The 24,013-nt window shown below is 36.5% G+C and overlaps 1 protein-coding gene and 2 long non-coding RNA genes across 4 annotated transcripts; 1 reads left to right on the top strand and 2 right to left on the bottom strand.

Moving 5' to 3' along the window:
* The first annotated feature begins 2,351 nt into the window (after positions 1 to 2,351).
* Positions 2,352 to 5,047, top strand: LOC106374851. Its single transcript, XR_001275118.3, has 3 exons — positions 2,352 to 2,684; positions 2,780 to 2,900; positions 3,153 to 5,047. It is a non-coding gene; the product is annotated as an uncharacterized LOC106374851 (long non-coding RNA).
* On the bottom strand, positions 3,698 to 5,938 carry LOC125580710. Its single transcript, XR_007318449.1, has 2 exons — positions 4,222 to 5,938; positions 3,698 to 4,135 (listed from the first exon to the last, which is right to left on the bottom strand). It is a non-coding gene; the product is annotated as an uncharacterized LOC125580710 (long non-coding RNA).
* A 10,188-nt stretch (positions 5,939 to 16,126) lies between these two features.
* Positions 16,127 to 21,267, bottom strand: LOC111201994. 2 transcript variants are annotated; one of them, XR_007318448.1, is made up of 5 exons: positions 20,643 to 21,267; positions 20,435 to 20,512; positions 20,272 to 20,341; positions 20,123 to 20,191; positions 16,127 to 18,515 (listed from the first exon to the last, which is right to left on the bottom strand). XR_007318448.1 is itself a non-coding variant. In XM_048745705.1 (2 exons), the coding sequence occupies exons 1-2, from the start codon at positions 20,233 to 20,235 to the stop codon at positions 18,155 to 18,157; spliced, it is 474 nt and encodes a 157-aa protein (XP_048601662.1). In that variant the 5' UTR covers positions 20,236 to 20,445; the 3' UTR covers positions 16,127 to 18,154. The 2 variants fall into 2 exon arrangements, 1 of the variants encoding a protein (XP_048601662.1); XM_048745705.1 differs by lacking the exon at positions 20,643 to 21,267 and having other exon boundaries at positions 20,123 to 20,445.
* Between the last annotated feature and the right edge of the window lie 2,746 nt (positions 21,268 to 24,013).

Below are 24,013 nucleotides of genomic sequence, written 5' to 3'. Positions count from 1 at the left end.
CGTTGAAAAATATGCATAAAAAGAAGGAAATCTGCTACCATCTATTTGTATTCACACCTGGTCAATTATATTTTGCATTATCAAGAGTAGTGATTACGCAAAAACAAACCAAATGTGCGACTATCTTTGAATAAACCAGCTAGGTAACAAATTCTTTTCCTTATGTTTGTGTTCCATTTATGATTTATTGCAGATATAGGATTTAGTTTACAAGTCTGAAGCCCATAAGAAAACACATCTAAGTTAATTATAAAATGTAACTATGTAAGGTCATATTTTTCCCTCGCAGACGATGCTTCTCGAAGCTCTAATGAATTAATCTGATGCTTCAAAAACTATAACAATAATGCTTCTTTGATGGTCTGTTTCTCTGTCTCGGTAGGCTTCTTCACCCATTTTCTCTACAATATTTAATTAGTATCTTTACCACTCAAACGACTCATATCTGGTGGGTAAATACTATGAAAGCTTCGATTGGAATTTTGAGGATATTAGCATTGGCACATATTGATAAGAACTCGCTACAACCGAGTAAACTAACTATGGCGGGTATTTGTTTCTTAACTACCAAAATTTATGTCTTTAAATACTAGACTTTGCGGATGTAGATTTGAGTAGGCTTATTTTGGAGATAAATAGTGTGGAAAATTATTGTAGTTCAAGAGTTTCTGAAGTATTTTGGTGGAAAACATTTGCTACGAACCAGCTGGGAGACCAACTCCTCCCTATTGCTCTTAGTCAGACCCTCAAACCAGCTCTTATGCGGTTTGGTTCCAGTTCCAAGTTGATAAGAAAGCGAAAAGACTTTTACTTTCTCTTCCAATGAATTTTATTTGCAGAAACTAAGAGTTTAGTCCGAGAACTCACTTTTTTTTCTAATTATAGCTGTCACACAAAAAAGTGGTTACATTTAGTCAAACAATAACAAACTACTTTATTATACCATTTCCAAATATTGAGTTTTATAATAAAATAGTGTTTAAAGCATGTGTTATATTTCAAATCATTAGGAAAGACCAATGTATTATCTTCACATAAGAAACGAAAATGGAGATTATTGCAAATCAAGCCCATCCTTTAGAGCTTGGACATGAACTACCAACTTCAGCCATTTAAGATTATAATATCAGGGAAATACAACTGAATAATGCAACCATCCTTCAGCTAATAAGACGCCTAGCATATATCAAATAGAACTTGCCCGAGCTCCAACAACGCACTTTTTGCAAGCATAGCCGTATCATGGCTCCTGTATAGGGTTTATGGTGAATATAACATTAACAGATTTCTGAAATTCATCCCTCATGGTTTCTGTTATTCTATTTGGTTATAATACTTATTAACAAAATAAGTGTCATATACATAGGCTAAAATAATAACACACCTTAAAGGAATTATTGGGCTGCACAGAGTTGTACATATACGTCATGCATCCTTTTTATTAGGACATTCAGTCAATAAAAAAAAAACAGTGTGAATCATATCAGTTAAAACCTGACCTTCTTTCTAACAATATAATACATAGTATAGACAAGTTGTTTTTAACTACACAGTGTAAGAGAAGTTACTTTATTTAGAAAACTATATAATAAATATCATGAAAATCAAATTCTTAATATAATATTTTATACACAAACACTTAGTATAAACACAACCATTCTTAATAACAATAAACATTATTAAACACCACAAATTCTAACATAAAACCCATCCAATAAAAATCTACAATAATATAGTTCACACATCATCACACGACAATCACAAACAATTAAAATGGAGATCATAATATGAATTAAAGATCAATAAAAGGTGAACTTATATGATTTAAAAGAAAAAAATGATAAAAACTGAAGATACTCTCATTCAAATCATTAAAAAATTTAGTTAACTGCAACAAGACTAAAACTAAATCTTTTTACAACAAAAAAAATTAATTGTAAAAATTACAAAATAAATAGATAAAATAATCATATAAAAAAATTTACACATTAAACAGAATCAAGCATTTTAAGAAAAATAAAATTGTAGAACAAAATATATAAAGAACATTTAAAACTATTGCTAACGAGCATAATATATCTTATCACATATAATCTTTCATCACCTAAAACTTTCTAAAAGACAAAAAGCATTATCATACACATCTCTTGCAAATGAAACCAAAACACAAACCACAAATCATTAAAAAATAATAATCAAGATCTAGCTTGTAAAGTATAACCCGTCCGTAGCAGACCCTAATATCTATCTATATTAATAAAGTAGAAGAAAAAAGCTCCTCATAAAACCACGTCGTACTTCCATGCTCTTTTTGCCGCCACGTGTCGACCATGCAAGGCCTCTCCTTTTCCTTTTGTTTTGAAATCTCGCTTCTCGGTTCTTATATTTTTTGTTTTGTGTTTCGAAACGCGGCCGTTTTGCTACATCTCCAAATCATTTTTCTGGCCTTGGGCCATGCTTTCGTATATGTGGCCCGTCTTGCGTTTAGGGTTACGTGTGCGTCTTCGAGATTGCCGATCTACGCCGTCCTCTTTCCATCGTCTCCTCTCTGTATACCCTTCCCTTCACAGCCAACGTTACGCTTAGCAATAATGTCAAGCAATAAAAGTGTCCTTCAATGGAGCTTTCAATGTACGTACTGACTTCGCTTGACTATTCAGTATAAATATGTACCTCTTGAAAGCGTAAGCTTAATAGTTTTCCCTTTCCGATTACAGAGTTTTTGTTATTTTCGAAACTAACCTTTTCATTATGGCAACTTGTCGAATCCATTTCGCAGATTTGAAGGATGCAAGCTGTCTAGAAAAAGTGGTAGACAAACCATTCGATTTTGGGAAGCCTGGAATGTGAAGAAAAGGGGCTAACTGATGGGCGTTGATATGGTTCTTATTGATTCAAAGGTACGACCTTAATCTTTTCACATTTTCAAAACAGGAAACTAGATTCACAAATAAAAAGTTATGCGTTGTGAGCCATCTTTATAGTGCACTCTCCATTGCTGCAAGCTTTAAATGTGGCACATTGAAACCTATGCATTCGATTCTCTGTTTATGCAATGACAAATCTCATCACCTCCTTGATTATTTAACCATTGTTTTGCTTTTGGAGTAATTCTTGATGGAAACGTTTGTATTTGGTTGTCCTCTATTCAGTTCCAGGTGCAAGATTCCTTCTTTTGAATCAGCCTTTCATTTATCAATTGGCCTCACAAAACTATCATCCTCTAGAAGAATTGAAGCCTGGCAAAAGAGTCCAGGAGACAAAACTCTCTCCTGCTGAAGTAGCTAGGACTGCGGTTGAGGTTTGTACCTGAGAAACAATATGAGACCACTACTGTCAGAGTTTTGTATGAACTAGAATAGTGTTTAGTTTTGCTATGAGATGCATTAGCTGAAGAGGAAGGCGGCAGGTCTAAGAAGACCACAAAGACTAGGTGGTCTACACCAGGCGTGAAAAAGTTTTATCATTCTCACTGTTATTTTGCATCTGAGCTTTTTTATGTTTTGAGTTTCATGAATAAGTACACGTTGAACAATTTTCTGAACCATATTTTGGGTTGTGTTGGTTTAGCGAATTTTATAGGACTTTAGGATATATCAGCATTTGGACGAGTTCACGAGTTGATTCTGCTTTTATGATTATCTGCATCATTGCCCTTAGTTGTTCAGAGCTGTTTTCTCAGCTTCAAGTCGGCATATTAGCAGAAGAAAACAACTAGTTTGTATTTTACTTAACAAGTAATTTTTTAAATGTTATATAATGTTGCATAATTTTGGAGACCACCTGTTAAGCACGAAAAACAGTGTGGAATCTGAATAGGAAAGAACGAAATTTAATAGCAGCAATGCAACATGTGATTTATAACGAACAACATTAAAATATCAACCTACATCTATGCCCCTTAAAGAAGTAATAAGAACCTTGACTTCATCATCGCAATTTTCGTCCTAACTCACCTTCCATCTCTTCCACCTCTGAGATGCTCAAGAGTCATAAGCTGTTGGTACCACCATCTATTTAGTCTAGCTTTACGTTTACTAATGTAAGATGCAGCTGGTTCCCGGCCAATTAAAATGGTTCTGATGCTTGATCTTTGGGGGGATAATATTAGAGTATTTAAACTGCTTTATGTCACCTGTTAAAATACGCATAGTAGCTGAACAATATAGTCACTGCTGAGGAAGAACATCAACAGACAAACGGTTTCGATCAGTGACTTACAAACAGCCCACCGTCCACACAACCCGCTCACAATGACTCTTAACGTTCACACTAGCCAGTGAATGCAGAAACTGTTACAACTGCAACTGAGTAGCAACCAGGGGCGAAGTCAGGCTATTGTATATGGGGGCCTGTGCACCCATAATATTTCTATATAACTTATATTTTGTTAAAGAAAACATTGAAAATCTGTTGGATCAGGTGAGCTTATGTTGATTTTTAGTTTATATTTAGTTTATTTGATTTTATATAAAAATAGATAACTATATTTATCTTCTATAGTATTTTGTTTATATGATTAAAATTTGGATTTAATAAAACATGATGATATTTTTCACTTCTCGAACTTAAAAATATAATGTTCTTTATGTTTTATTTTAAGAATTATCAAAAAGAAAAATAGTTAAAGTAAAACAATTAAACACGGCCTAATAACACTATTATTGAGTTTCCACATCCATCCAACACTTATCACACTTGCTACATAAGCTCACAAAACATACGGAAACAACAAACGCTAATACCCTTAAAAAGGAAAACGTAGCCTACACGCCTACCCCTTCTACCACTACTCTCCTTCCCGGCTTCTCTAATACCAGATTCACTCACACTAACTATGGTTGACACAACCAACGTCACAACACACAATCGATTACACCATGAGGCAAAAACTAGGTTACAAATGAACCACCCCAAATACTCGATGTATCCAGACTATATATGATATAACACAAGAAATATACAAATAACTTCACCACAAGTAAAATAAGTCTAAAAAAAAAAAAGTAAAAAAAGTCACTTAGTTGAGCAGCTTACATCTAAACTATACGGACCACACTTACTTCAGCCACACGACACGCACACGTTTCAAATGTAAATACATGAAACACAGACTATACACCAACTAATCAACAGCACATTATCTAGATGACCAGATTGCACACTTATTCTAACCCTCAACCGACAAATCTAAAACAAACAGTTCTCAACCATTACAAACCTCAAATAGACATCCTCAGCTAAAAGAACAACATTATAACACAAAGTGGCATAAACGAAAAAATCCAAACAACAAATGAACATCTGTATATAGTTTTAATATTATAGTACACCAAATCAAGATGAATAATCATTATTAATGAAAATCTAATATAAATGGAAACAAATATATATATTACAAAACATCATTTATTGTTAAATAATATATATATATATATATATATATATTAATTATTATTTGTGACATTATTGAAACTATTTATATATTACTTTAAAATATATTTCTTTACGATTTTATCACATTATATTATATTTTTAATTGATTTAGCTTGGAAATGGATTAATTTATTATCATAATTAAATTAATTATTGTAATAATATTAAAATTATACACTTATAAATAAAAAATATTTATTATTTATTATTTAGATTTTCTTAACTGTTTAATTTCATAATTTTTGTGTTTTCTAACAAAACAAATGTTAGTAGTCCTTTCAACTCAGACCAACAAAATTTAATAAAATTTACAATTTGATTTTAGAAAAAAAAAATTATATTTATTAAAAGTAAATTTCCAAAAAATATAAAATATTTTTTTCGATTAATGAAATTAAAATATTGTTTGATTAATAAAATAAAAATACATTTTAATAAAAAATAGTTTCAATGTAAATTCACCCGCTCGTAGGGCAGACCAACCACTAGTAACATATAAGCACTACAAGAAAACAACAAGGATACTGAAGGAAAAAATCGTCGGAATTTCGTCGGAATAACGTTATTCCGACGACATACCAACGAAACAAGTCCTCGGAAATAATTCCTCGGAATTTCTTCTTTCCTCGGAAATCCCTCGGAATTTTCCGACGGAATTCCGAGGAAACAAATTTCCGAGGAAATTCCGAGGATCACTAGTTTGTCGGAAATCTCCTCGGAATATACCGAGGGAGAACTTCGTCGGGATATTTCCTCGGAAGCTCATCGATCGATGCTTTTTTGGACATATATCCATCGATCGATCGGAATATACCGAGGGAAATCTTCCTCAGAATATTCCGAGGAACATGTCCCTCGGTATATTCCGAGGAACCAGTCCCTCGGTATATTCCGAGGAAAGGTGTCCCTCGGTATATTCCGAGGAAGATGTCCCTCGGTATATTCCGAACGTTTTTTTATAAACAGATCGATCGATGGATTTATGTCCAAAAACGCATCGATCGATCGAGTAAAAAATATAATTAATTTCCTCGGAATGTAAAAAATATTAATTTTTTTAAAAAAATAAAATTTTTGAAATTTAAATTCGAAAATATAAAATTAAAATTTAAATTGAAATCATATTAATTAATATTCAAAGTTTCACAAATAAAAATAAAACATTCCGAGTTTTTGGAAAAAAAAAAAACTACGGGTCTGGCACGTCCGGGAACACCTCGTTCGGGTACATCCTCTGCATCATCTCCATCATTTGCTGGTTCAGCCTCCTCTGTGCCTTATAGCCCGCCTGTTGAGCCGCCATCTGGGTCTCCAACAAAGATATGCGATCATCCTTATCCTTCAACAGAGCCGTAAGTACTTCTGGATCAACAAAGGGCGGTGGTGCAGAAGAAGGAGGAACCGACCGGGTGCGACGACCCAAACCGACCAAACGTCCCTTCTTCTTTGGAACCGACTGAATAGAAAATAGCCAAATTTACAAATTTAAACCAAGAAATAAATGAATTGAACTTTAAAAAAAAAAGAACTTACGGATTCAACGATTTCGTTGATTCGAAACCGGGACAAGTTGGTCGAAGCCGTCGAAGCGTCATCCTCGGTTTGAAGCTGAGACACTTCGTCTACCACCTGAGTTTGGACCAGGTCGACCACGTCCCTCACAAGACCGTCATCAATCTGGCCGGTCTTCTTGTTGGTATACGCCCTCCTCATTAGGGCGAGATCATCAGCCGGCTCGCCATCATTTTCTTCCGCCTTGAAAAAAACATAAATTAAAAAAACATTAGAAATTAGAAGAAATGCACAATAAATTAAAATTATGAAACTCAAATAATTGAAGAAAAAGCGGTTGAACTTACCATGCGATCTCCCAGAGTGGCAATAGATTGAGCACCCAAGTTATGCTTGTAGATGCACTTCCCTTTACGGTCGCTCATGCGGTTGGTGGAGTTGGTGGAAGAAGTTTCTTTCGTCTCTTCCTTATCCCAATGCGCACACAACTCCTTCCAGACCGTGTCGTTCATCGACTTTGGGACCTTTTAATAAAAAAGAAAAGAAAATAGTTTAATAAATTAAAAAATAGTTTAATAAATTAAATCGAACCTTATTGATTTCCCACTTCTTCTTCCACTCGTGAATCTGCTTCCCATAGTTGTCCATAACTTTATGGACGAAGTGGTGATAGATAACGAGCGTCTCATCGGAATTCCAGTTGAACTCTTGCTGAAAAAAAAACACAATTAGTAGAAAATTTATATTAAAGATTAAAAATATAAGTAAAAAATTAGAATACTTACCGCAAACTGACGAAACCACAGAACCTGCTTGTCGGTAGGGAAGTGAGTGAAAGTCGGATGTCCCCTGTCGAGGGCCGAGTACATCATACGGTTGATCCATGCGCTGATCCCGTTCCCGGATCGGTTGAACCTAATAAAAAGAACAAACGGTTAATAATGAATCCAAATTTAAAGAAAAAAAAATGTTTAATTACCATGTTTGACCCCGTCCATGTGGATACGGAGTGAGATACGGAAGATGGTCACGACCGGGCTGTTGAACCAACTCCGCAACACCCATCACTCCCGGAGGAGCAGGAGCGGATGCAGCAGCGGGAGCGAGAGGAGCAGGAGCGGGTGCAGCAGCGGGTGCAGCAGAGGGAGATGTATGGTTGGAGCTGTGGGGCGAAGGGGAATCCTGAAAATGGCTGGAATCCCGAGACTAGCTCCCCGTACCACCACGACCACGACGCTGTCGAGGCCGGGTCTGATCATCATGAGACCTGTAAATTAAAAAAATATATTTAATAAATACAGAAATATATAAATTAATTTTTTTTAAAAAAAAATCCCAAATAATTTAATCACAAAAAAAGATTTATAGATATTAAAAATATTTAATAAATATATAAAAATAGTTCTAATAAACAAAAAATAGTTTTAATAAATAAAAAATAGTTTAATAATTACAAAAAATAGTTTTAATTATATATATATATATTAAAAATATTTTTAAATCCCAAATAATAGTTTTTAATCACAAAAAAAGTTTTATAGATATTAAAAATGTTTTGTAAAGTCCAAAAAATCGAATTTATATACAAAAAAGATTTTGTAAAATCCAAAAAATCGAATTTATATATATAGAAAAATCATTTTGTAAAATACAAAAATCGATTTTATAAATACAAAAAAAAATAAAAAAATTATAAAAAAATTCTAAATCAATTCAACAAAACAAATTATTCAACCAAATCACAATTCTAAACCTATTATACAACCAAATCACAATCCTAACCAATCACCCTAACAAAAATCTATCAAAACTACACAAAAACCTAACAAATAGAACCTAAGAGAGTGGGATAGGGTCCTTACATGATTTGTGTAAGAGAAGGGGGAGATCGCCGGAGATATCGTCGGATTTCAGGGGGAAATCGCCGGAGAGAAGAGAGGAGTCGCGCAGAGGAAGAAGAGAGAAATGGGGAAGAAGAAGGGGCTCGTGGTTATAAAACCTAGGGTCCGACGGACATTATCCGTCGGAATTCTAATTTCAATTTTCGCGAAATATTTCTGTGTTGATTCCTTGATCAAATATGCATGAAACAGATGTTTAAACATGGAATAGAACACAATTGTCTGTGATCAACGAGTTTGGAACAGGATTTGAGATGATTTAGGGATTGAGAATTTTTTTCAATTTGGTTTTTTTTATCACAACTCGATTTCGCCTTTTATTTTCATGTTGATTTGAGTTCTTAATTGATTATAACCATGTTGAGAGCAATGATTCTATTTTGTAGAGAATGAAGCGCACGAAAACATCAGCAAAGAAGAACACACAAGAAGAGGGTTCGTCTCAGCGAGAGAAGCAAAGGCCAAAGAAGTGGGATAAGTCTGATACCACCCACTACAACAACATGAAGAAGGTAGCCGTTCCGGCTACACAACTAGCATGTCCTGAGACGATGACAATATTGGGAATCAAATCAGATATTGAAGGGCTGTTCCAGAACATGGGTCTAGGCCAACTATGCAACCTCAACGACCCACTTATCCGGAGTTGGTACGCCAGTTCATAGCATCTGCATACGTCAGCCATCCCGATGATAGCCATCAGGAAGGTTTTCTGGCATTCGTAGTGCGGAAAGTATACTTTGAGGTATCTTTCACAGACCTCTGCGGACTATTTGGATTGAGTGCAGGGGAGAGGACATCTGGTCTTTATTGGACTTCAGAGCTGTTGAACTTCTGGGAAACGATTGGCACAGGGGTTTATAGATCTTCTCAGGCAAAGGAGTCACTTATCCGGAGCCCAGTACTGAGATATGCCACACGCCTCATTGGGTCATTGCTATACGGGACAACCACAGCCGCATCAGTCACGCAATGGGAGTTGTGCCTCCTGTACCAAGGTGTGAGGCATTTGCTACCGGCATTTGGAAACTCTACATTCCCACCTGCTACTGCCTTCAACATGGGAGCGGTGCTGGCCGCAAACTTAGCAGGATACAAGGGGAAAGTAACTAAATCCAAGAGCAGTGCATGTGGATTTGGTGCAGTGATTACTCGGATCCTTACACATGTGGGTGTAGACTGCGAGAACCATCAGGTAGCACTGGACAGATCGAACAACATTGCTTGGAACTACCTGGATGTCATTTCTCTAGTAAGTAAGGAGTTCATAGCTGGTCCCCACTCGAGGATCGATCGGGATGGTCCTTACGTCTACGTATTTCAGGACCGAGCGAAGAAAACACTCTACTGCCACCTGCCTCAGATCGGCCTGACTGCTCTACTTTCAGAGGCTGCAGTTGAGTTCCTACCCCCTGCTACCGCACTAGTAGACAAGCCATCCTTCTTCACGCCAAAATATCATACCAAAGGCAAGGCCGTGGTTGATGAAGAAGGAGAAGATGAGGCTGCACAAGCCATTCCAGATGATTCACAACCCCATCAGCTACTACCATCAGACTCCAGCCAGTACAAGCTGCAAGAACTTCCACCGAACGCCACTTTGCGCCAGCAACAACATTGGAGAGATCAGAGCATAAAGACAAACAACGACATGCTACACAAGATCCGGGCTGCCATTTCACGTATCAGGCCGTGTCGTTGCCAAAAGGATGATGTAGTTCATCGGGACAACTCTCCATCCAGCTCTGGTTCGGGTTCGAGTGGTACACACAGGGTAAGAAAGAGGTCCAAGAGACCCAAAGATGCAGGAACATCTGGAGCAGGAGACGAGGAGTAGGAGCTATCACCGGCCAGTATTGCCATTTGATTTCCGACCGCGCTACTTTATTTTCTTTTCTATTCTAACGTTTTATGGTCTTATTTTCTGTTAATTTTGAACTTAGTTTTTTTTTTTTTTTTTTTTTCTTAATTATGAGTTCGTATTTCTTTTACATGGTTTCTTCGTTTTATTTGGTTGTGTTTTGAGTAGCTTTTAATTCGTATTCAGCTTTGCCTTGCTAGATAAACCAAATAACTAATATCCGAGGAAAGAGGTTATATCAAGTGTTCCTCGGAATTTCCTCGGTATTTCTTAAAAAAAAAAAAAAATCAATGGTAGTCTGTTTCCGAGTCATCATCACCAGATGAATCTGAATCTGGATCTTGGTGAAACTCTCCAATCACTGGTTCATCCTCTACGTGAACGACGGCTTCCTCTCCGAAGTCGGTTAAATCGACTACAAGGCCAACTCCAGCTAAATCTTCTGCTGCACTTAAGTTGCCGGATGTGCTTGGTTGTAGTGGGTCTTCCAGCTCAGAACTTCCCTGAACTCGGCCTCTCGGGTTGAGTCTTGTAACAGTAACCCATGGATCATCTCTGTTCCTTACCCGGAGGTACTTGATATAACAAACCTGTAACATTTAGAAAAATTATAAATTAATACACATGATGATGAATCATTCTGAATAATTAACATTTAATTACCTGATCGGCCTGAGAAGCAAGAATGAAAGGATCATAATATTGCAGCTTTCGCCTCGAATTTACTGATGTAACACCAAATGCATATGTTCTCACACCTCGATCTGGAGTGTTGTCGTACCAATCACAATAGAAAACAGTACAGCGCAATCCAACCATGCCCAAATACTTGATTTCCAAAATCTCATGTATGTGTCCGTAGTATACATCATCTCCTGATGCAGAACAAACGCCAGCATCATAAGTCGTACTCGAACGTCTCCTCTTCTGAGTTGTGAATGCATATCCTCGAGTACAAAATCTCGGATATGACTTCACAACAAATTTTGGTCCAACGACCATCTCACGTATCCAATCGTCAAATGTTTCACCTCTTGCCAAACCAGCAGACACCTATTAATAGCACATATATATATGTTATATCAATAAATGTGAATTAGTATAAATATGTGATAAAATATATTTTAATTTGTTTTAAGCACTCACATAAGTAAACATTCATCCAGTAAATTCTCTCTACTTCATTTCTTATAGTTCGTCCTCTGTGGCGTATCTATACTCGAACCGCTTTTCTGCCATGAAAATCCTGTATATGATGACAATAATGTAATTAATTAAGATTTAAATTTCAACTTGTTAAAATAAAAATTTGTAAGCTCATTTATTTACCTCATATTGAAGAACGTCTTCGCAGTTGGTGAGCAAATATGTTTGCAAATGAGTGTGCTCCTGCTCAGTAATTCGACGGTCCTTTGGTTTTCCGCTAAGTCGTCCAACGTCTGTGAAAATGTCTGGAACCGTAACATGATATGTTGCCCGTTCGCCTCTATCATCATGCCGAGCAGGTCTTCTGTTTTTGGTCTATACTTCTGCTGGAAAGTAGTACTCGGCAAAGTTTGAAGTTTCTTCATTGATCATCTGTGCGACTATAGAACCTTCCACCCTACTTAAATTTTTCATCATCTTCTTCAAATGGAACATATACCGCTCATACAGATACATCCATCTATATTGCACAGGACCACCAAGTTCCAATTCTCTTGCCAGGTGAATAACAAGATGCTCCATAACATCAAAAAATGAGGGAGGCAATATCTTCTCAAGGTTGCACTGAATCACGGCTATGTTAGTTTTCAAATTTTCAATACCTTCAAGAGTCAATGATCTCGTGCATAAACCGCGGAAGAAACCACTTATCCCTGCAATTACTTCATGAACATTTCGTGCTAATAGTTCCTTGAAGGCGAACGGAAGGAGGTGCTGCATCATTACATGACAATCGTGGCTTTTCAAGCCAGTAAACTTTCCTTCCTTTCTGTCGATACAGTTACGCAAATTTGATGCGTAACCGTCTGGAAATTCCACATCGTTTGAAATCCAATCAAAAAATGCATCTTTTCCCTCTGCATCAAGTCGGTATATAGGAAAAGAAGCCCTACCATTCTCATCAACATGAAGTTCTGAACGAGCACATATATCGACTAAATCCAGTCTTGAATTCAAATTATCCTTTGTTTTACCTTGAACATTAAGGATCGTGTTCATGAGATTGTCAAAAAAGTTCTTCTCAATATGCATGACATCTAAATTATGCCTTAGCAGATGATCCTCCCAGTATGGCAGATCCCAGAAAATATTTTTTTTGTGCCAGTTATGTAGTTCTCCAACAGCATCTACCGGAAAACGCTCATGTCCACCGACGTCTGGCGTCCTTTCTGCACCAAAATCTCTTAGTTGTATCTTCAAATCTTTCCCACAAATTTCCGGAGGTGGACTGTCAAACACCCTCTTGTTCTTCGTAAACAAATTCCTACTCCTACGATATGGATGATCAGGTGGTAGGAATCTCCTGTGACAGTCAAACCAACACGTTTTCCTTCCGTGTTTTAGTTGGAAAGCATCAGTGTTATCTTGACAATATGGACATGATAGCCTTCCATGCGTTGTCCATCCAGACAACATACCATATGCTGGAAAATCACTTATTGTCCACATTAGTACTGCCCGCATTTGAAAGTTTTCTTTACACGAAACATCGTATGTTTCAGCACCTTGAGCCCATAGTTGTTGCAACTCATATATTAGTGGCTGAAGAAACACATCAAGTGATCTCTTAGGATGCTCTGGTCCGGGAACGAGAATCGAGAGAAACAAAAACTCTCGTCGCAAGCACAAGTTTGGGGGTAGGTTGTATGGTGTAAGAATGACGGGCCATAGAGAATACTGTCTTCCACTCTTGCCAAACGGACTGAAACCATCAGTACATAATCCAAGGTAGACATTTCTTCTCTCATACGCAAAGTCGGGATACTTTGATTGGAAATGCTTCCACGCTTTTGCATCTGAAGGATGTCTGATCTCACCATCTGTTGAGTGCTCCGCATGCCATCTCATTGGTTGCGCTGTGCGTTCAGACAGATACAACCTCTGCAACCTTTCCGTCAAAGGTAAATACCACATCCTTTTATATGGCACTGGAACTCTTCCACTCGTATCTTTATAACGAGGCTTTCCACAAAATTTGCATGTAACCCGCTGTTCATCCGCCCTCCAATAAATCATGCAGTTGTCGCTGCATACATCTATTACCTGATACGATAAACCAAGACCAGCTACGAGTTTCTGAACCTCGTAGTATGAACCAGGAGCTACATTATCCTCGGGTAGAATACCTTTTACAAAATCAGCAATCGCATCCACACAGTCTTCAGCCAAATTATAATCTGTTTTAATGCCCATCAATCTTGTAGCAGATGATAAAGCTGAATGACCATCTCTGCAACCTTCGTACAATGGTTGCTTTCCAGCATCCAACATATCATAAAATCTCCTAGCTTGTGCATTGGGTAAATCTTCCCCTCTAAAATGATCATTTACCATCTGCTCAGTACCTACACCATAATCTACATCCGTTCTAATTGGTTCTTCTAATCTAACCGCTGGCTGAGGTTCGCTAGTACTACCATGTTCATAATCAGTTTCCCCATGATGATACCAAATTTTGTAACTTCGTGTAAACCACTCAAATATAGATGAGTCCAAACATCCCACTCTTTACTAACCTTTCTATTTTTACAATTAGAGCAAGGACATCTTAACATACCTGTTTTTGCTTCCGGTTCTCGGTGAAATAACCCCATGAATTCAGTTATACCTCGTTGGTATTCTTCCGTAAGCAATCTCGTGTTCGGATCCAAATGAGGTCGATCGATCCAAGAACGAAAATAATTTGAAGAAGACATATTTTTTATGAATCAAATTCGTGTGTAAATAGAGTAAGAGGGAGGATGAAGATATGAAGTGAATGAAGAGGAAGAGGAGTGCTTGTATTTATAGTTTAAATCCTGCCGACAGACCGAGGAAATTCCGACGGAATTCCGACGGAAAATGCTAGTTCGTCGGAATTTCCTCGGAATTTTGTAAAATCCCCCAACGGCTCTCCAACGGCTATAATATTTCTTCGGAATTCATCGGTTTTTTTCCGAGGAACACATTTTTCCTCGGAATTTCCTCGGAATATTCCGACGGATTGATATTTCCTCGGAATTCCGTCGGTATATTCCGAGGAAATTCCGAGAAAACCCAATTTTGTGTTTCCTCGGAAATTCCTCGGTATATTCCGAGGATTTCATTTTCCGTCGGAATGTCCGTCAGAATACCGCTGTTTTCTTGTAGTGAAGACAGCCTACAAAGATGAATATTTCTGCTATTGTGAAATTTCAAATTGTTTGAACAACCAAAAATCTTAATATTCTTTTTCTCGGAAAACATAGATTATTTGTTGGATATTGAAAGAAGAGGAATTCACTCTATTCAATTTTTTGAATAGTAAGACACTGTAATTAACTCAAACATAGATTTGGAAAATAATTTTATATTGTATATTTCCAAAAAATCTCACATATATAAATGACTTTTCTATTGGATATGGAATGTATATTAGATGCAATAGGACTGTAATGGAATGATATGTTATTAATAATATAACCAAATCTCAAAAAAGAAAAATTTAACCGACTGCAGTATTAGAGATCGTGTGACATAGAATACATATAGTGTAGGAAGAACTCGTATAAACTGATTGTTGATGGGTTGTAAAACTAAATGGATATTATATTCGAAAGATTCATATCTATATTATTAAAAATGAAGTATTATACCTCAGCTCTCTCTGCCCCCGTCGCTGCTCCAGACAGACATTACTGGTAGATAAGCTACCTCTTGAGCGGAGCTGAACCACGGACGAGCCCTCCAAAAAAAAGAGACATACCTGGAGCAGGTCGAAAAGAGAAAGAGACGAAAACAGAAGATGAGGCTGTCGGAGCTCAACTTGCTTTGAAATGTCGCCTTAGGTTAGATAGATGTGGGAGAGGATAAGGTAAAGAGAGGTCTCGAATTCTAAATATACTTTTTCAATAGGATAGTTAGTTACAACATATAACTTACAAGCACTACGGTGGATGACAAAGTAAGGTTGATCTTTCCTCGACTTTAAATAAGAACATATGAAAATTGTAGGGCACAATTAAACCCGGTCTTTTAGCCGGGTTCTTAACTCATGATTTGACATTTTTTTGTTTTTTTTTTTTTTTTTTTTTTTTTTTACATTTTTCGGCTAATAGACGGTTCTTATATCTCTTATTTAAGAGACAGTTCTTAGTTTTTCTTATTTAAAATCTAATAAAAGATAAAAACCGTCTTTTAACCGAAACTAAGAGCATGATTAACCCTTAGAGTTGTTATATGTGTCTTAACAATTTTTTAATAATTAATGATAGTTAAGAGGTTGTAGTTAAGAGACACTGAATTTATTGGCTCCAATGGTAAAGTTCTTAATGTTGGGTTCTTAAGGAATATTTTTTATTAAACTAAAATTTTATGAAGATTTAATATATTTTTTAAATTAAACATATTAAAAGAAAACATTTTAAACATTAATTAAAAACACAGTAAAACAAAGATTAGTAAAATAAACGAGAATAATTTAAAAGAAACATCCGAGCTCAATTGTTGTCTTCATCACGTCTGAATTTACCCCATAGATGTTCAACCAAATCAGCTTTCAGTTGTTCATGCATTGGTTTATCACGAATTCTAGTTCGAGCATCCATCATATTGGCGATATTTGTAGGCATACCCATATCAAAATCGAGATCCACATGTGAACTTCCGGAGTCTTCTCCTTGTTGAAACTCTGTAACATTATATAGAGTGTAGCCATCTCGTTCGTCTTCCACTATCATGTTATGGAGTATGATACATGCTCTCATAATCTTTCCAATTTTGACTTTATCCCAAAAAAGTGCCGGATTTTTAACAATGGCAAAACGAGCTTGCAAGACTCAAAAAGCACGCTCCACATCTTTTCGGACAGCTTCTTGTTGTTGAGCAAATAAAACCGCTTTCGGCCCTTGTGGCATTGAAATTGATTGGATAAAAGTTGCCCATTTCGGGTAAATACCGTCGGTGAGATAGTAAGCCATATGATACTATCTTCCATTGACATGGAAGGTGACTTGCGGAGCTTCACCTTTTATTATGTCATCAAAAACAGGTGAGCGATCAAGAACATTGATATCATTTAAGGTACCTGGAGGTCCAAAAAATGCATGTCATATCCATAGATCATACGATGCAACCGCCTCTAAAACGATTGTGGGTTTTCCCGAACCACGAGAATATTGACCTTTCCAAGCGGTGGGACAATTCTTCCACTCCCAATGCATACAATCGATGCTTCCTATCATCCCGGGAAATTCACGATATTCACCACGTTGAAGATCAGCCGGTGCAGGTCTTCTTAGGTACTCCTCGCTGAATAAATATATTATTCCATCCACAAAATTTTCCAAACATGACCGAGTTGTAGTTGAACCGAGTCGGAGGTATTCATCAACCGTATCAGCCGTAGTACCATATGCTAAGCAACGAATCGCTGCCGTACACTTCTGAAGAGGAGAGAGACTAAGCCTTCCCCGACAATCTTTCTTTTGTCGAAAGAATTCAACTTCATTGGAGAGTCGATCAACAATATGCACGAACAAAGACTTGTTCATCCTAAAACGTCGTCGGAATAGATTATGAGGATATGTTGGAGTTTCACTGAAATAGTCATTCCATAAACGTTGATCGCCTTCTTCACGATTTCTTTCGATGTAAACTCTTTTTTTTCTTTTTTTTCTTTTCTTTTTCTTGATTAATGGTAAAATTCTCGAAGGACTGGTCAAATGTTTCTTCAACATATTGATCAAAATGTTGATCAAAGGTTTCTTCAACATATTGATCAAAATATTGATCAAATGTTTCTTCAACATATTGACTATCCAATCCCTCAAAAGGATTTTGAGAAGAAGATCCCATATCGAGTAAAAGAAGAGAAGAAGAAGCTTTGTGTTTTAGAATGAGAGAAGCGTTGTGTTTTAGAATAAGAGGAGAAGCGTTGTGGTCTGATGAAGAAGTGTTGTGGTGTGATGAAAAGCGTTGAGTTTCTCTAATGAGAGAAGCAGAGAAGAAGCGTTGTGTGTTGTAAAATGAGAGCTTCACCTTAATTTATAAAAAGAGTACTAACAATACAACCAAGTCTCGTGAATACAGAAACAGACAAGAGTAGTGTCATGACTACACAACCAGACACAAATAAACATGAGTCTCGTGACTCTATTCAGACACAACATGACAGACACAAACAAGAGTCTCGTGACTCATGACAGACTCCAATACAAAAGTAGTCTCATGACTACACAAACGGACAACAGTTTGATGACAACACACAAACCCGTGACTCTCAGCTTCTTCTCTTCTTCTTAGAGGATTGTCCTTCTTCTACCTTGATACCCTGTCTCAGCTTCTTCACTTCTTCACGCATCCTTTGCAACATCCTTCTGAACTCAGGTTCAATGTCACCTTCTGATTCCTTCACCCTAATCAAATAGCCCATATTCCTCCTATATTCTTCGCATGATAACTCCACCATATCGTCTTCTTCTTCATCTGATATCTCCACCACTTCTACTTCAGTTGGTGTGTTATCCACAACATCCTCATCGGTAACTTCTGGTTGGAGAGGTGGCATGATTCTTCTTGCTGAGAGGCCACAAACAATCGGTTTTCTTGAAGCCATTTGTGGATGTGTCTGACTTGTTCCCCTGAAAAGCAAAATATGAAAACAGAAACGCATTAGAGTTGATAACATTGATCACAAAGAGAGACTATTAATATTACATTGATCAGAAAGACTAAAACAAGTTATATTACACATCAAGCAAGACAACATTGATCAGAAAGACTAGTTATATTAGTATTCAAAGCAAGATTACATTGATTGCATTTCACTTATCAGCTTGTTCTTAAGCGCCACTTCTAAATCAGTAAGTGGCTCTGTTCTTCTAAGCAAACTCTCTAGAAGCTTTTTGTTTGTAAGCTTATCCTTAAAAGCTAAGTCCCTCTCCCTGATCTCCCACATTTGCTGAAACTGTTGCACCTTCTTCGCTTCTTCTCCCACTGGCCTTTTAGCCTGCGCCTTTGCTGCCTTAACTCCCGTAGGCCTAGCCATTGCTTCATCTTCTCCATTCACACTGGGCATAGATGCTGATGCCTGAAAAGATTGTTCTCCCCCCCCCCCACCCTCTTTCTTTTTGAACCAGAGCTTTGTTGAGTACTTTCATAAGTCCCACACCATTTCTGATCATTCCTAAGCTCCCTCCACCCATGCTCCAACGAGAACTTCACCTTGTAATCGTTGAAGAATATTTCATGGGCTGCTTTCAAAACATCATCTTCACTCTGGCCACTGGTCCTCTGTTTTGTTGCAGCGTCATATGACCCCACAAACTTGCAGACACCTTCATTTATCTTCCCCCACCTTTGCTTACAGTGGGTTTGCTCTCTCTTAGGCAACCCAACCACCTTCGGACTTGCATTATAATAAGCGGTAATCCTCTTCCAAAAGGTTCCTGCTCTTTGCTCATTCCCATCTAATGGATCCTTGGAGGTGTTCAACCATGCACTGATGAGGACCAGGTCTTCAGCTGTTGACCACTTGACCCTTTGCTTTCGGTCCTCACCACCTTGTGCACGGGAACTAGAACCTCCAAGGTCTAGAGTTGGTGAAAAACTCATTAACTGAGTTGGGGATTCGATGTTAGGAAGTTGATTGTTTAGTAAGTGTACAAAGCTAGAGGACTGGCTTTGATGAGAATCCATAACCGAGAAGAAGTAGAGAACAAAGATGAAGGAGATGAAGTAGATGAGAACAAAGATAACACTGAAGCTTTAATAGAGGAAAGTAGATGAAGTTTTACGGTTGCTTTTAATTGGTTTAGGAAGTAGTTGTGTGTTGTAGAAATGTTTTAGTTAAGTTTTTTAATTCCATGATTTTTAATGTTTCTATCTAACAAAGGACGTAGACATAAATGACAGACATAAAAATGAGGACTTTTCAATTTTGAATTGATGACCAAAACAGAAACATACAACACCATAAGAACCGATCAAGCAATTCATGTTTATTCCTATGTCACAAGTGGATAGTACAGAAACGATTATAGATAATAATAAGAATGAAGCGATCAAGCAACACCCATACTAACATTTTTGTTTCACAAGTTTTGCTTCACAAGCAAGCAACCAAACAAACTATAAGAAGCAATCAAGCAATTCAATGGCTGCAAATTAATCATGTCTATTCCTATGTCTATCTACCTGTCGCAAGCATCAAACATCTTAATCTTTACAAAAAGGCCAAAAAGCTTACCAGATGTTTTGGAGTTCAATGAATCTTCCTGCCGCTCCGTCTGTGATCCAGTAGAACACTCGCCGCAACCTCAAAATATACACAAAAAACATCCTTTTAACCATGTTCCTCATTCAACCTCTATGAATTCAAATAGACCAAAAGCTTACCTGAATCTTCTTATGTATGATGAATCCTGTTGTGGCTCCCTCTATGATTTACGATAACACACTTGAGAACCTGAAAAACGTACCAAACATCATGATTGTGTTATACCATGAATCTATAACCAACTCAGCACACATGCATGTCTATGAAAAGACCACAAATTACCTTCTCTTCTTCAACTCAGAGATACACCAAAACAGAAAAGCTCTAACCTCTGTTTTTTTTCTCAGCGATTTGGCTCACCTGAAACAAAAAAAATCATCAAATCGGTTTTTATTAGGGTTTCAATCCGACGGTTTGATGACAATATAGGAAGAGGATAGAGGAAGAAGAGGATAGATGAAGAACAGAAGACGATGGAAGAAGAAAATACCTCCAGCGATGTGGTCTGATGGTAGCTTTGTTTCGCCGGCTGCGCAAACACGGCCACAGAGGCGAAGAAGAAGAAGATCTCTCTCTGTAGAACTTGATTTCTGGTGAATTTCGTCTGAGAAGAAGAGATTTTGGGTGGGAAGAGAGAGAGAGAGAGAGAGACGAAGTCGATGAATCGAAGAGGCGCCTCTCCCGTAGGGTTTCACGACACTCGCCTCTTACCCCTTTTCATTTTTTTTTTTTTTAATGGGTTTGGGCTTTAGAGCCCACGCGAGAGGCGCCGTTAAACATGGTCTAAAAACCCGAATTAAGAGACTAAGGTTAATGTTGTTCTTACTAGAAGTTGTAAACCCGCGTGTTTATCAATCAATGCCCCATTGCTCTTTTAAAATTTAAAATTAAATACATAACTAAACTCACATTACTAAACTAAATTCAAAAATTAATATTTTGTTACTAAGAGACTCACATTGAGATCTTCAAGGTTGGAGACTTGGCGGTGCTCAAATAATTTTCGAACAAATTTGTATCCTCACACGTCTTATCAATCTTTCCATGTCAATAGAGGTTGAAAATTTAACGCCATTTAATAATGTATCAAATAATCTGTCTCGGCCAGGCCCTAGTCTTTGCATAAAGAGTATATACCTAGAGAAACTATGTCCCTAATCAAAATTAAACGAGCAATTCCGATGTAAATATATTACAAGAAATCCTACAAACTGGGTAAAACACTGCTACGTTTTTACCAAAAAAACACTGGTACAACTGGTATTTACTTTAATCTAAAACATTAGCTTATCGACAGATTTACTTATATTTTCCAGATTTACTTAGACCACCCATATGGGGGTGTCGAATCTTAATTTCAACTGTTAAATACCTTACAATGAAATTGTTGAAATGTTGTAACTTATCTAGGTGCATTCAACATGGCTGTAAAATTTCATCATGTTGAAAAAACAATTATGTGGGCTAATACAGCCACGTGCCAAAAATTGGTCAGGTAGAAATGTTTATCAGTCATGTTGTGTTTTCATTGGTTGAGCAGATTTTTTTTTTTTTATTCTCCCCTAATAAGTCGAACTCATTTATCTTATAATAAAAAAAAAATTTAAAAATAAAAATTATATCAAAATTCATGATTTTTTATAATCTATAAATAGAGACAATTTTCAGTTCATTTGGATACAGATTAAAACTTTATTTTTCTTTATAATCAACTATTTTAGTGTTTTAAACTTTTTTTTGTTAAATGGATCCCAATAATAATATTTTTAACATCCGAAATTCTTCTAATTTTCTGTTCAGTTTTTAATTTAATTACAATCAAACTATTAATATATAGTTATTATATTATAAAAGATAAATATATGAATTAAAAATAATGGATGTAAGGTGTTGAATTTTTTAAAACGAACCATTGTAGAGGTTAAAAATAAAGTGAGTGTTAAATAAATTAGTTGTACGAGAAACAAGATGATTTGGCATATTAAAAAGAAAAAAATAGAGTATTGAAGCTAGCGACTAACTTTAATTATATAAAGAGTATCTTTAAATTTTCAATAAAACTATATGGAAAGCGTACTAAGAGCATCAACACTGGTCTGGTTTTTTAACAAAGTACGTCACAAATTAAATACTAATATCCTTTATTATGTAATTAAAGTTTAAACAAAAATGAAATAGAACCATTGATTATGTGACAGTTGGAAGAGATTACGGTAGAACGTTTCTTTATTCTCAGACGTCTCTCTCTTTTCTGTTTCTTCTCTCTTCCTTTTTAAATTTTTTATTACTTAAAACATAATAGCATTATTATCCAGAGTTTCTTAAGACGGAATTGTTAAGGGAATATAAGAAACTGTTTCTTAATTTTTAACTAAAAAGTTAAGAAACTGTTTTTTAAAGTGGTTTCTTATATTCTCCTAAAAAACAGTTTCTTATATTCTCATAAGAACCAATTTCTTAAGAAACAGTTTTTTATATTCCCCTAAAAACACCGACTTAAGAAACTCTGGATAATGATGCTCTAAGAGATTACTAGGAAGAAACTCCCACTGCGTCTGCTCTAAATAAGCAGACCCAGATAAAACTTTATTACACATTTATTCTCCTAAGAACATCATTAGTAATGGTTTCTTATAATAAGTCTCTCAATAATAGATTTAATTGTATTTTAACATAAGACAGTTTTATAATTAAAAAAAAATGTTAAAATTTGCTGGATAAACACGTGTAGAAAAAAGTTCTTCGGCAAAGTGAAAAGTATCTTCTTCCCAAAAAATTTCTCCACTTTTCTATGTCTCTCTCCTACTTTTGATTTTTATATTATTTTTTACCATTGGAAATTCTTACAAAAATGGACCACTGCATGGCCTAAGAACATGATTAACCCGGAATTTTTAGGAAGAGATTCTTATCGGAAGTTAAAAAACTGTTTCTTAATTTTTAACTAAAAAAGCTAAGAACTGGTTCTTAAATAAGAACTTTAAGAACCAGTTCTTAGCTTTTTTTAGTCAAAAGTTAAAAAACAGTTTCTTAACTTCCGTTAAAAACTCATTCTAAGAACTCCGGATTAATCATGGTCTAAAGATTAAAAAGAAAGCATATCTCCATTGGATTTTCTTTGTACAGACTACAGAGTGTGTTAATAAACCATTTAGATTAATCACCATTCTTGTTCGATCTTTAGTCTTCCCACTGTAACAAGAAAAGCAAACACCTCCAGATGATATAAGCACGCGTTCTTTGCTCCTTACACCAATCCCATCAACGGAGCTTCGAAATCTTCATTTTCTTTCACAACCTCTACGTGGTAGTTTTTTGTTTTGTTTTAGTGGTAAGACCATGTGTTTTTGAGGTAGTTTTGGAGTAACGAGAAATAAGGAGAGCTATGGAATATATAGAGAGGCTAAATGTAGTAATTAAGTTGAGAGACAGAGAGATCGCCGCATGGGGACACATGCTGATAGAATCATCAGACGCAAAGACGACTATAAGCGGAGTGACAGATATGGTGGAGGACGCGCTCGTGCAGGTCCATATGATCGCAGAAAGAAGGTTTCATGGAGGTCAAAACAGAGGCTCCCCGAGGTAAATGGCAACGAGCAGATGGGTGATGGTTCAAATGTTTCGAAGAATGCGATTGTTCCCTATGAACACATCTCTGGGGCAGGGTCTCTTGACTCGCTAACTCATTCTAAGGATGCAGATGCTGGTACCCCTAGGAAGCTTGCAAGCGCCATTGTCACTCCATCGCGACTGGATCGTGTAAGCGGGGATGGAAAGGCTCTCACGTTCTCTCCCCATAAGGGTAAGGAGATCTCCGATGACCAGATTATTGGCGCCCTAAGTGACATGGATATAGTT

Source organism: Brassica napus, chromosome C1 (genome assembly GCF_020379485.1).
Source record: "Brassica napus cultivar Da-Ae chromosome C1, Da-Ae, whole genome shotgun sequence".
Taxonomy (NCBI): domain Eukaryota; kingdom Viridiplantae; phylum Streptophyta; class Magnoliopsida; order Brassicales; family Brassicaceae; genus Brassica; species Brassica napus.
This window is presented reverse-complemented; position numbering and strand designations above follow the sequence as displayed.